This window comes from Sycon ciliatum, chromosome 13 (assembly GCF_964019385.1).
Source record: "Sycon ciliatum chromosome 13, ocSycCili1.1, whole genome shotgun sequence".
Lineage (NCBI taxonomy): Eukaryota > Metazoa > Porifera > Calcarea > Leucosolenida > Sycettidae > Sycon > Sycon ciliatum.
The window spans coordinates 27,509,205-27,522,893 of record NC_088655.1 but is presented as its reverse complement, the minus strand read 5'-3'; the positions used below and the strand labels follow the sequence as shown (position 1 = coordinate 27,522,893).

Below are 13,689 nucleotides of genomic sequence, written 5' to 3'. Positions count from 1 at the left end.
CAGGCGAGTCACCAGTGGTCGGTCGGACAAGGTCAGGAAACTCACTCAGCAGGGCAGAATACTCACTAGGGCTATCAGTGTCCAGCAGGTTGGTAGCGGAGGTGCTGACATCCGAGGCGGATCCGACAACGGCAAGTTGAGTAGTGGAGTCCCGGAGACATCTGGCGGCCAGGTCGACAGTGAGTTGGAAGTGGCCAAGGAAATCCGCACCCAGGATCGGATAGCTGACGTCAGCAACGACGAAGACCCATTTGAAAGTGCGTCGGAGACCTAAGTCTAAATCTAGCAGCTGCTGACCGTACGTGGCGATGCTGCTCTGATTCGCTGCACGGAGGCGAGGGCTATTGCGATGAACACGACGAGACAGAGTTACGAATGACGGAGGAAGAACACTGACGGCGGCGCCGGTGTCGACAAGGAACTCGACGGACTGGGAGCGATCCTTGACGAATAGTAGGCGACCGGTAGCGGTATTCGAGGGGCCAACCACACTAGCGGTCGCGACTAGTGGCTGGCCTTCCCGTTTCCCGACAGGAATCGGCAGGGGTCTCGGCATTTGTTCGCCTTCGCACCGAACGCACGGTGATACCAGCAAAGGTCGTCGTGATTGTCACGGCCGGGAGACCTGGAGGCACTTGGGTGGCGTGACGGTGGCCCGGGACTACGCTCTCGTTGGCGGCCACGCTGGGAAGGGGCACCGGTGTCACGGGTCATCACATTCACAGCGGACGTCAGCTTGGCGAGTTCAGCTCGGAGCTGGGCCATCTCAGCCCTGTCAGCGGTGCAGGCCTGTTCCGCATCTGTGGACGCTGTAGATCTACATGATAAGGCCGTATACGTACTAGACCGAGCAGGGCTAGGGGCTTCACTCAGAGCGTGAACACTTGTACCGGTGAGTGGGGTTGAGCACGTGCTTTCAACCACCTTGTCAGCAAGCGCTGCAAGTTTAGGGTTCACGGATTGGCATGCTAGCGTCGCCAGCTACATCATGCACGTGACAGGCGCGTGCATATACTGTCCCACACAATCGGTCAGTGCTCAAATCGCATTTTCCCATCAATATCACTCACTTTCAACTCTACGGGATTCATTACGGTTGGCTCAAACTGCCTGAATTTTTGAATCCACACGCACGAAAGACGTTCCATGGTCCAAGACTTCCACCGTTCGTATTTTTTCAAACGAGTTCCGGGTTTTCCAGTAACTTTGGCCAAAGTTCGGCTAAAAAAACAGGGGGAGCCGTTGCGTTTCCGTAAAATACTGAACGGTAGAAGGATAGCCAAGGTCGAGAGCAAAACAACAAGCCATTATTTGTCAAAATCGAACAAGAAACGGCTCAGCGCATCTATTTTCCGTGCACGCGCGCGCGTACTTTGGCCGACAAGGTGTGGAGAATTTCTGAAGAAGAAGAATAACAAGAGCAGCAGCGCTCGGAACAGCCGTGCTGGATACTTCCAATCCCGACGATGGAGCGTGTTGGCTGTCGTGAGCTGCTGAAACGACTATGACATTTCTTTTTCTTTGTATACCCTACATATCTTGACGTGCCCTAGCTCAGTTTCGGCCTCTTTACAGGAAGAATATTTTCTTCCATGGCATCAGCGGCCAAACAGCAAGAAGAGCAACAGATCGAGATTTGCAGGGCAAACAAAGGATGCGTGCAGCTACATCTAGTCAGGTTCGATGCAGCTGCGCTTTGCCAGAACCTCAGCAGATAAGAAAAGACGACAGAGTGTCTCAGATGGAACTAGATCTTTCGCCAAGACCGCCACCGCCGCCATCATCAAGTCCAGGTCAGTCAGAAAAATGCAAAGCCCGAGTGAAGTGAAGCCACTGAAGCCAAGGAAAAATTCAAAAAGTACGCTCTCCGGCTAGACTTCGAGTCGATATTTTTTTACTTCGATAGGCGCTGTCGCGGCCTGTAGCGCGCGTCCATAATCCAAAATGGAGGCGCACGTGACGGGTGCTTTTAGTGGCAAGCCGTGAACCCTAAAGTTCGTCCAGGCTGAGGCTTGCAGGTGTTGCAGCCAGAATCAGGCGGACCGTCACGGGCAAACGCTGTACAAATAGCTCGCGCAGGATAGTTGGGTCTAGCGACTTACTGCCTAAAAGCTGTTGCATGCGTCGGAGGACGCGACTTGGTCGGCTGTCCCCGATGTCGGCTGTTGAGAGTAGCTCACGCAACCGTGCCTGATCGGACTTTTGTGTGCGTGCGGTGAGCGCCTCTTTCAGGACTTGGTACGGCTCCTCGGCTGGCGGCGCTAGGAGCAAGTCCCGAATCTCAGCGGCGTATTCAGGAGCCAGCGAACTCACGACGACATTATACTTGGCCCGCGGGTTGGTGATGCGATGGTTGGCAAAATGCGCTTCTGCCTGTGCAAACCAAAGCTGCGGATCGCCGGGCCAGTACTGCGGCAGTCGGAAGGTGATGGCAGACACCGGACGGTCCGGTGCGTCGTGTTGGTCGTTGCGGGCGAGTGGTTGGTTTTGGGCCGGGGCGGAGGAGCTAGCGGCAGCTGAAGCTCCAGAGGCGGAAGCGGAAGAACCATCGTCGCTGGACATATTGCACTTTACTCACGTCGGGGGTCACCAATTTAGTAGTCTAGATACAGTGCAACGAGTGTTAGTTTCCAAGATCTTTACAAGACTGGCGAACACTAAATGTCATGAAGAAAGTGAAGAGAAAGGAGGTTTATATAGGAAAGAGATTGTGATAGAAGACTGTGCAATGAAGTTTGTTGTTTTGTTAGATATCTGACGTGTGCTGTTTGGAAGAAGTGTTTGGATGCAAACAGAACTTACAAGAGATGAGTAAAGACTACTTTTCTACAATAGCGTTGTAGGCGAGGAGTGCGTAACATCAAAAGATGTCGTAATGTGTATTGGAACTATGCTAGCCAAACATAACATAATTATTATGGTAGAGAAGTACGTGTAGTAGTAGGTATTACAATGTGTGCGAGAGTATGGTGAATCAGTGTTTGTGATGATGAGGAAAATATGACGTGTACATGCAAACAAATGATGATGTCATGATGCGAGAACGTCAGAGACGCTACACTGGGAATGAACACATTGTCATTAAAGGGGAAGTCCGGTGAAAAATTTAAATTTCACAGTCTGTAGAGTTCGAGTCGCTGAGTCGAATGGTCTTTGTCCGAGGAGGCTGCGGCTTATGGTTCGTCAGATACGCCCAATCGAACATGTGCGAATTTGAGCGCGCATCACCCAGATCCAGGTGATGACGTCACAGCGTGCAGCCAGGTAGCCACACCATCTAGTTGTGTACAAAAATGGCCATATTCGGAGCGCGTTCGATTGGGGAACTGTTTGTCGCAGCTTCTTCGGACCAAGACCATTCGATTCAGTGTTACAAACACTACATACCCTGTGATTTTCAGCTCGGTAAACCTCGAGGTTATACCGTATTTTAGCCGTTTCCGAGTTGGACTTTTTCCGTCAGCCTCTACGCGCTGTGCGCTGCGTGCATGCAGTGCGTGCAGTGGTGCTGTGGTACATGGTGCAGTCAACAAACTCATCACAGACGGAACTACTAAGTACTAGTACTCCCGCACTGCCGTGCTGGGGTCTATACAACAAGAGTCAAGACTCGAGTCACAACTGACACAAGACTCAGAAAACTAGTCAACACACGGACTTGTCATGTACTACACTCGTATCACTACTATCAGTCGTATTGTACAGTCATGTAGTCAGAGAACGTGCGTTTCTCCTTGCCGGTGCCGGTGATTGTGCTTTGAGAAAGAAAATTTTAGTTTTCCGCTCCCGCCTCATTATTTTATGCTACAGCGATGAGTGCACAACCGTGACAAGTGACAAAACAGGGAACAGCTCCCGGACCTAGAACTGTCAGATTCCATCAGCATAGCGTTGCGAGCGAAGAGTCGTGCCCGTGGTTCAAAGAGCCTGCACTGTTCTCCAAATGAGTAGTCCGAAATATTCCAAGTTCGCACCAAAACATCACCATGTGGCAGGCCACTGGAGTCTAAGCGAATCTAATCGGTATGGAACAACATTTAGAGCACTCGCATCACTCTTCTCCATTTTGGCGACCCTGCTCTCCAGCGATCTGATAATTCATCAGCCTCGTCTGCAATAGCTGCTGCTTCTTCATCAGCCGGAAACTCAGTAACGCTCACTCTTGACGGGCCCGCGCGGCCATTTCTTCAGCTGAATACCGAGGTTCTCAGCCCCAGACCGAACTCATGAAGGTCAGCCATGGCTGCATCCTCACTCTCACAAGGAGTTACAGGTCTTCGGGGTCGCTTGCACCACCTAATATGAGTCGCCAAATCATTTGAAATAGCACTGACACTATTGCTTTCACGCACTCCTTTTGACCTAGCTGCACGCTATGACGTTGCAGAGGGTGTGGCGCGGCCGCATGACGTCATGGCGCAGCCCCCGAAACTCAGTTTTTCAAACGGAAATATCTCGAGAACGCTTTGTCGGAGACACGTGGGACCAACACCATTCGACTCAGCGCCCGAAACTCTACCAACCCTGAAATTTAAATTTTTCACCGGACTTCCCTTAACTATCGATAATGATCAATATACTGCATCAAAAACAATGGCATTGCAGATTCGCAGCCTGTGTGGGATGCGGTTTAACCGCTCTGTTTACAGCGAATAACGTTACTTCCACGTGGATGCCTTGGTACAGTACCCATTTAACGTCCGATTCCAGAAAGAAAGAAAACTCACAGCTCCCGTCACTGTCAGCCTCAGTCTAAAATAATTCATGTCATTCACTGCGTGTATGGTTCCTCCTGCCTGTACAGTTGTAACATTCCAACAGGAGAGTGTCATGACATGAGACTCGTGTCACAGCAGCTCAGCTCAATTCAAACTGTCGATCTGAAGTATTTGAAAAACAGCCAAGCGACAAATGATTCACCCTTTTTTTGTCACATCTCTGGGCCTCTGGCACTGCGATTTCGCTCTCAGCAAAAATTAATGAATTGCACATACATGTACATGTACATGTACAGTACATGTATCATCAAACAAATTTATAATTCAGTATTAAAACTACTTCGAAGTTCAAAAATCAATTATTTAAATGCTAGTAAATCCGTGGGTGACGTACAGTGTACATGTCATGCAGAACAACAAGGACAGCCAAGGCTTAATAATTCATGCTCTCGCACTGTGTTGCCGGATAATTGCCAGAGCATGAAACTTGAAGCAGTTGCAAACAAGCCTTGGTTGGTCCTTGTTCTGCTCTGCCTCCGCGGTGTTGAGCACTGTCAGCACACTGTAGGCATATGCGGATAATGCCGGCAGAAAAATTGGCAGAATTCGGTACTTTTTCTGGTACATGTACATTTCATGCATGTTTGGTATGTGGATAAAGAAATGGAGCAGAATTCGAGGAATTGCCCGCCATGAGGTTTTCGAGCAGAATCTGCCACCTTTTCGAGCATTATCCGCACACACCTACAATGTAGCACACTGGGTACATCCTCCAGTGTACAATGTACTGTACATGTACATGTAAATGTAGCAAATGTAGCATTTTACTTTTCATGGTATCTCTATTTTTCACGTCTCCATGACTTTATCTTGCCCGTAAAGGAGGCCGTTACCCCCGAAAAAAAATGTAGCATTGAAAAGTACCCTCTGTCCTCTGTCCCTAGGCTCTCGGACTTTGTGGTGATAAATACAAAAATCCTAGCCCTCAGTATCTGTCACATGAACATCTGACATAACAGTAACACTGTTTTACTTCATCATGCATGTGTTTGTGCAAACACATGTCTAGCACTGATTGTGAGCTCTCATTCTCGACGACTCAAGTCGTCAAGATCTCCACTTGTCACTGACGCTGGCTGTCAAGTGTGACCTGTAAAAATGTAGTCGTTGCAGTGACGTCATGATGAATGAATGTGCGTTTCTTCACGTTCGAGACTGTTGAGTGTTGTCAGTCCCTATCCCTGACTCGGAGTGGACTCCCTATCGACATGTCAGTGGCATGCATTGTCAGGTGTGTTTTTGAATAGTTGGATTACACTGTAAGGTTCACCCCCTGACTCTTGCCATTACTACATGACATACTAGGGGTTCGCGCCAGGGTAGCAAAAGCTGAATCTGAAGCTGAGGTGGTGAGCCAACGAGGTCTCAGGTCAGCAGCACGAGAGAACAGGAAAACACGCCATGGCACAATAGGGGACTATTCAACCCTAACATGTCCATGTACATGACAATTGACATTGTATTTGCGCATGCCATTTTCATTTCGGCCAGTGTCACAGTGTGGAGTACTTCGTCTTGGAGGTGCGACATGGCGCAGCTACCATACACGTAGCGCTACAGGGGCACAAACCGCCTGCTGAAGCTGAAGTAACAAGAGGCAATTTCGCCAAAACAAGTACTGCCCTTACCGGAAACCGAACGACAAGCCGATGTACATCAACTGCCAGCTAAATCATCCACCTACAATCATCCAGAACCTACCTGCATCGATCAGCAGAAGACTAACAGATATTTCCAATGATGAAGACGTCTTCAGAGATGCGACTCCGATCTACAGTGACGCGCTGAGGAAGAGTGGATACCGGGAGAACGTACAATATTTTGACGAGCGTAAAACGGACGAGACAAAAAAGAAGAAGAAAAGGAATCGCCCCCGGAATATCATAATGGTTCAACCCACCATTTAGCAAGAACGTCGCCACCGACGTCGGACATCGCTTCCTTCAGCTAGTGGCCAAACACTTTCCCAAAGGCTCAAGCCTCAACAAAAACCTTCAACCGGAACTCTGTAAAGGTTAGCTACAGTTGCATGCAGAATATGGCCACTATCATCAAACAACACAATAACACGATTCTACGACCCAAGAAACAAGCTAACGGAGGTGACAACGACACCAGGAGGCAGGAGTTGTAACTGTCGGGCGAAAGACTCATGTCCACTGGACGAAGCGTGTCTAACGGAGAGCATCGTGTATAAGGCAAGAGTCACCGCAGGTATGGAGAAGAAGGAGTATACTGGATTAACAGCAACAACATTCAAACAACGCTACTATAACCACCAATCCTCATTCCGCCACAGACAACACGAGAAGGACACCCGCCTATCGCAGTACGTCTGGATCAAGAAGGATGAAGGGAAGGCATGCAGCATTCAATGGGCGGTACACCGCAGGTCCGCAGAGCAGCGGCCTACAGCAACAAAAGCAAAAGGTGCAGCCTGTGCCTGGCGGATAAATTGGCAATCGCGCAAGCACCCAAGCACCTCTCTCTCTCAACAAAAGGAGTGAGCTTGTGTCAAAGTGTCGCCACGAGAATAGGTACTACCTTCGGAACTTCAAACCATCCACAGGCATCACCTAATCAAGTTAGAGACAACCGGCTCCAGTGGTTGTCACCTTTCATCACTGCTGTCATTCACACTTTTACTTTTGGATTTGCCTCATGATGCAGTCATTCACGCTTTGCACTGCCGCCATTCACAACTTTTAGATTTGCGCCATGCTGCAGCTATTTACACTTTGCTTTTGTATAAAAACCAATACTGATCCAGACTTCTCATTACTGTTGTACATGTACATGTACATGTACATGTTATTATTATTATTATTATTATTAATTCAACATCTCCTGGCTCGTCAGAAGACTGCCAATATATATGAGAAGTCGGGTGGTAGCCAACCACGGCGAACTGAATAATAAGGAGAGAAACAAAGAGAGTACTGCAAGGAGAGGCATGACGAAAATGGTGAGATTATTTAGGACGAAGAAGCTGAAGCTTGAACTCCTTAATGTCTGTGCATGCTTTAAGGCTAGTTGGCAGGGAAGACCAGAGAGTGTACGCAGAGAAGATAGGAGATTTCAGAAACAGGGAGGTATTAGCACGGGGTAATGAGAAGGAATGACGTGTTGATCTGGTGGACACAAACCAGTTATACTTAGCAAAGTGTTTTGGAGCCAGGTCTAATAAGATCATGTGTACAAGGATGCAAAGATGTTGCTGGTGTCGCTCTAAGAGGGGAGATACTGAAGCTAAACTGTAGAGACGTTGGGAGGAGAATGTTTGATTTTTGCGAAACAGGATTTTTAGAAGCAGACGCTGGTGTATTTCCAGAGTTTGAACAAGGGCCTGAGACAGACCGCACCACGCTGTGTCACAGTAATCAAATATAGGTAGAATATACGACGTAAAGAACAATTTTCGGCAATGGTCATTTAAATGGTGGCAGTGAGGTTGCAACATGCCAAGGGAGGAGCTAGCTCGCTTGCATACTGACTGGACCTGTGGGGACCAGGCCATATGGCTGTCGTATATAACACCAAGGTGTTTGTGTTCATGAACAATTTTAACGTTAGCATTGGCTCCTGGAAAGTGCAACGGCTGAGTAGGCGGCGATGGGCTGATGAACATTGCTTCGGTCTTCGCGATGTTGGGCCTCAGCTTCCAAGCTTCCATCCATGCTATGGTGGAGTTAACCCTTTGTGGGTCTTACTCAATGTATGTGAGGGGTGGTCACGCAAACACGCGTACAAACAACCAGCCATAACTCAAGTTCTGTAAGTTGTAGGTATGGGTAAACTATATATTTTCAAAATCTGTATGCCTGGACGAGTCCAGAAAACACAAATATGACTATATCCAGGTAAGGGTATGACCCGTAGTAGCCCTTCAAGTTGAGAGAAAATACAATTGCGAACAAAAAACACAAAAATCACAGCACGAAGTGCATACCAAGTTCGTGATGGAGCTGAAGTCCTACGATAAACAATCAGGTAAGCGCTACGTCCTGGTGAAGAGTATATGCTCCTAATTCCGTCCTTGAACTCGAATACCTCGCCATTGGCGATGCACCAGCAGCAACAGTTCCACACTAGAGAGGTTTTGCAGAGCGAACGTTCGCGCGAATTTTCGTTTGACGTCACGAAAAGCGAAACTTCGTGCGAACGTTCGCAGTTTTGAACGCGAAAGTTGCAGGAAACGCGAAACAAACTTTCGCAGTAATTTTCGCTCTTTGTGGACCGCTGGTCAGCCTGGTGCACGGTGAGCGACCCTCAATCTTCATGTTTGTGCTGGATCTCTACTCTTGGCTTGGTCCGCGAGTGCTAGCTTTCCGATACTTTTGGCAGCCCGTGTTGTTTCATCTCCAGAACCATCTCCGATCTCCTGCTTGCTCGTCTTCTCACTGCTCAGAATCGGTTACATCAACGATGCCTTTTTGAATCTCAAGTGTTGATGCGCAAGGTTACGGCACAAGCCAACCCGGCCCGTTTGTCTGTGGGTCTCCGGCCATGGACAACGTAGTCAAAGAGCTCTCGTCTCAGGCCGTGACTCAGGGTACCTGGTGCGCGTGCCGCCACTCGCAACAAACAAATAATCGGATAGAGAACACTTCTCAAAAACAAGCGAGTGCACACGAAATTTTCTTGGAGCGAGAAACATGCAAACGTTCGCAGTAATGTTCGCTCTTTGTGGACTGTTCGTGCGCGGTGAGCCACCCTTAATCCTCATGTTTGTGCTTGATCTCTACTCATGGCTTGGCGGCGGGTGCTTGCTTTCCTATACTTGTGGCAGCCCGTGTTGCTTCATCTCCGGAACCATCCCCGATCTCCTGCCTGCTCGTCTTCTCACTGCTCAGAGTCGGTTACATCAACGCGCGATGCCTTTTTGAATTTCAGGTGTTGATGCGCCAGATTACGGCACAAGCCAACCCGTTTGTCTGTGAGTCTCCGGCCATGGACAAGGTAGTCAAAGAGCTCTCGTCTCAGGTCATGACTCAGGGTGCCGTCACTCGCAACAACAAAATAATCGGATGAAGAGTTTGAAGACCACTTCTCAAACAAGCGAGTGCACGCGAAAATTCCTGGGAGCGAAAAACATGCAAAACACAAATTTCGCGCGAACGTTCGCAATAGTTTTCGCAACCCGGAACGCGAAAATCATTGCGAACTTTCGCTCTGCAAAACCTCTCTAATATCACAATTTTGGTTCGTTCACCTCAGCGCCGCTCGCGTCAGATTCACTCTCGCTCAGCTGAGTGCTCAGGTGCGATGTCACGCATGCCGTGATTCTCACGGCCAGGCGAATCAGCTGATCGCACCTGACAAGACCTTGTAAGAGTTGCTGTTGCTGTGCTTCCTCGCTGGTTGGTAAATTTGATTTCTTCATTCGGGGACGATTTATTTGAGCTAGGAGCCCTCAACGCGGCTCTCTTTCTCACCACATTACACTGGAAATCCTCCAGGGACATCCAGCCTAGACTGGTTCCGTCAGTGTCCTCAGAAAAGCTTTTCTGACACGGCCTTACGAGACGCACTCCCATTCTCGAAATGCGCGCATGGCGAATGGTCGTCTTTTCCAATTTCACCAGACTTCAGTCGATCGATACTGCAAAAAATTGTATGGTAAGTATGGTTGTTTTTTACACCGTTGGAAAGCCTTGAACCTCAGCTACGCGTGGAGCATCATTTTAGTTGTCTCCTAGCAACAAAACTCTCAGAAAATGCGATTTTACCGTAAGGGTCACATACGACCCTTACGCTTATGTGAGACCCATAAAGGGTTAATGCCGGTCTGCATGGAGGTAACGAGGTTGGACGGCGAGCTGTCAGAGCACAACAGTGCAGTATCATCAGCAAAAAGGCTGACGTCTGGAACTAGAGAGGGCAGATCGTTCACATAAGTTAGGAAAAGGAGTGGACCCAGTATGGACCCCTGTGGAACACCAGACACTACAGGTAAATGTACATGTAGTACATGTACATGACCATACTTACTTTAAAGTTACATGTACGGTACATGCCTGTACACCGAAAAGGCACTACAGAGTAAGCTCCGTATGTGGTTGCCTTGTTGGGACCACTTTGGTATAGTGCAATATCGTCAGCAAAATGTATACTAGGGGTCGGGTGAGCTACTGCAGCTACCGCTCGGGTGTAGATATTGAACAAGATGGGCCCCAATACAGATCCTTCGGGTACTCCACTTGTGCCTACTGTGATGTTGCTCAGTTCGCTACTAATGCGGACTTGTTGTGTCCGGTTTGTAAGGTAGGTAACGAGCCATTTCATCACCGTACCGCCAACTCCAATTCCAAAATGGTATGGTATTGATTTATTTGAATTCGGAATCTCAACAGTACAATGTACAACTTGGGAAGATCCGAATGACATACATGTAGATACATAATTTAAAACAGAAAAGTAAATCCAGGACTAGGTTTTTTCGCTACGCCCGTAGATCTACCCAGAACGAGTAGTGCAACTAGTGGTGACTCCGTGAGTCCGTGAATAGTCCTTTTGCGCGTTAGACGATGACATCATCGCGTAACGGTCATTTTCAAACCTAATGGGTGTCCTTGACATGACTCGAGGTGGAGAAGAAGCTGAAGTGGTTTGATTTTGTTTGATAGGTTGGTCGTATTTTGACAGCGTGCTGTAGTTCTGCGTGGATCTGTATCCTGTACAAGCCTGTCGACAGTATGCCTCATCACTGCTGTGTCCCGCAGTGTGTTTCCAACAGCGGAAAACCTGGAGACGATGCAGTCGCATTCCACAGTTTTCCTGAAGACAAAGACCTGAGAAAGCGTTGGATCGCCAACATTCATAGGGATGTAGGAGCCGCTTTCACCATCACGAAGCACACGAAAGTGTGTTCTCGGCACTTCGCGGATGAGGTATATCACGCAGGAGCACACAAGCGACCGTCCGAGCAGAAGAAGTCACAACAGACTCGCCGAAGGCTTCTGCCAAATGCCGTACCTACGATTTTCGATTTTCGCCCTGAAGTGACTAAGCGCAAGCCACCAGCAGAAAGACACGCGCTGCCATCGGCAAAGAAGCCAAAGCCATCAGCTCAAGGCGCCTCCATTGCCATCACCCAGTCTGCAACTGCCACTGATGTTGTCCCTTCTGCAGATGACTCCCCAGACGTATATGTAGTACCAGTTGAACACCAGCACTGTGAATGTGTTGAAATGCTGAGAGCAGAAGTGGATTTGCTCAAGAGTGAGAACGAGGTCCTCAAAAGTCGTTGCTTGGCCACAGAGGACATGGAAGCCAAGTTAAATGCTGCAGAGAGACATGTGTTCTCTATCCACAGAGTAAAAAATGACCAGAAATTATTGTCTTTCTACACTGGATTTTCATCGTTCCTTATGTTCATGGCATGCTTCAACTTTCTGCACGATTCCGCCAAGGTGATGCGGACGTGGATGGGTTCACGGACGGCACCTGATGACGCGATGCAACACGGCAGCAAACCAGGCAGTAAACCGAAGCTAGAGCTGATGGAGCAGTTCTTTCTCGTCCTCGTCCGTCTTCGTCTTGGACTGAAAGAAGTTGACCTTGCCGACCGGTTTAAAGTCCACCCATCCACTGTCTCGCGCACTGTCACAACCTGGGTAAATTTAATGTACCATAAGTTTCGTCAACTTCCATCTTGGCTTTCAAGGAGAAGAATAGACAAATTGATGCCACCTGCATTCAAGCAGTGGTATGCAACAACTCGCGTTGTGATTGACTGCACAGAGTTTTTCATTAACATCCCATCATCGCTGGCGCGGCAGAGTGCTACGTGGTCGGCGTACAAGAACCACAACACGGTAAAATGCCTTATCGGCATTGCACCGCATGGCCATGTGACATTTGTTTCGAAAGTATTCGAAGGATCTGTGTCGGATCGTGCCATCACAGAACAGAGCGGCCTAATCAGTTTATTAGAGCATGGCGATTCCATTATGGCAGACAAAGGTTTTGACATACAAGATCTTCTTGTTAGCCATGGGGTCCGCCTGAACATCCCCCCATTTCGCCAAGGAGGACGCCAAATGACCCCTCAAGATCTTGCAAGTACAAAGAAAATTGCTGCTGTACGGATTCATGTAGAAAGGAAAATGCAGAGGATCAAGTGCTTTGAGATCGTTGGCAAGGAAGTTGATAATACTATGTTTGACATTCTAGACCAGCTTATTTACGTGTGCGCAATGTTGACTAATTTCCAGGGCTCGTTGGTGGCATAAAAACTTCATCCGGACACTATCATCACAACTTGTTTGCATAATAGTACAGCTTATGGCTGATACATGTATATGCATTTGAACTTATTGACGAACGTTTACTCTGTCGTGCCGGTACTTGCTGCGATGGGTACTTCTGTATATATGTACTAAAAATACAATTCTCACAAGGCAATGACACAAGCAAGTCTTTCTTTTTTGATACTCAGAACTTCGTGATTGAAAATAACACTCATCAGACAGTTGTATTACTATACACAGCTGCAGCTGAGCTTGGGAATTTTAGCCAAGTATTTACTAGTACTAAAAAAATACATGCAGATAATTCGGTGGAGTCACAGTATCGTATAACATTTCATGAAAAGACAGATACGGAGTGATGTATTATTATGATATACAGTATATGAACAGCGCAGACACAGCAGCATAGCCATTGTTTGTCTGGATATTTGTGTGCGGATGCATTTTGTGGTGGTGTGTTAGTGCGGATATAATTATGTGTGCAGATGCATTTTGTGGTGGTGTGTGAGGGAGGGGGCTGAGCTCAGAAGTGAAAGAAAAGACCTACTGAGAAGCCAAAAAGCATGACGCACCACGGCACGCCAGCCACCTTTTCAACTCTGGTACGTGCAGATCCCTTGGCTTACGACCACTCAGAGAAGCACCGGGAACGTCTGCTT

General features: G+C 48.2%; 1 protein-coding gene across 1 annotated transcript; it reads right to left on the bottom strand.

The window, feature by feature from the left end:
• Positions 1-1,989: 1,989 nt before the first annotated feature.
• Positions 1,990-2,562, bottom strand: LOC135829334 (uncharacterized). The gene has a single exon (XM_065341739.1). The coding sequence runs from the start codon at positions 2,560-2,562 to the stop codon at positions 1,990-1,992; it is 573 nt and encodes a 190-aa protein (XP_065197811.1).
• Between the last annotated feature and the right edge of the window lie 11,127 nt (positions 2,563-13,689).

What these genes read in the sequence shown, in the direction of transcription:
- LOC135829334 (XM_065341739.1), bottom strand. Translation starts at nt 2,562, where the DNA reads ATGTCCAGCGACGATGGTTCTTCCGCTTCCGCCTCTGGAGCTTCAGCT.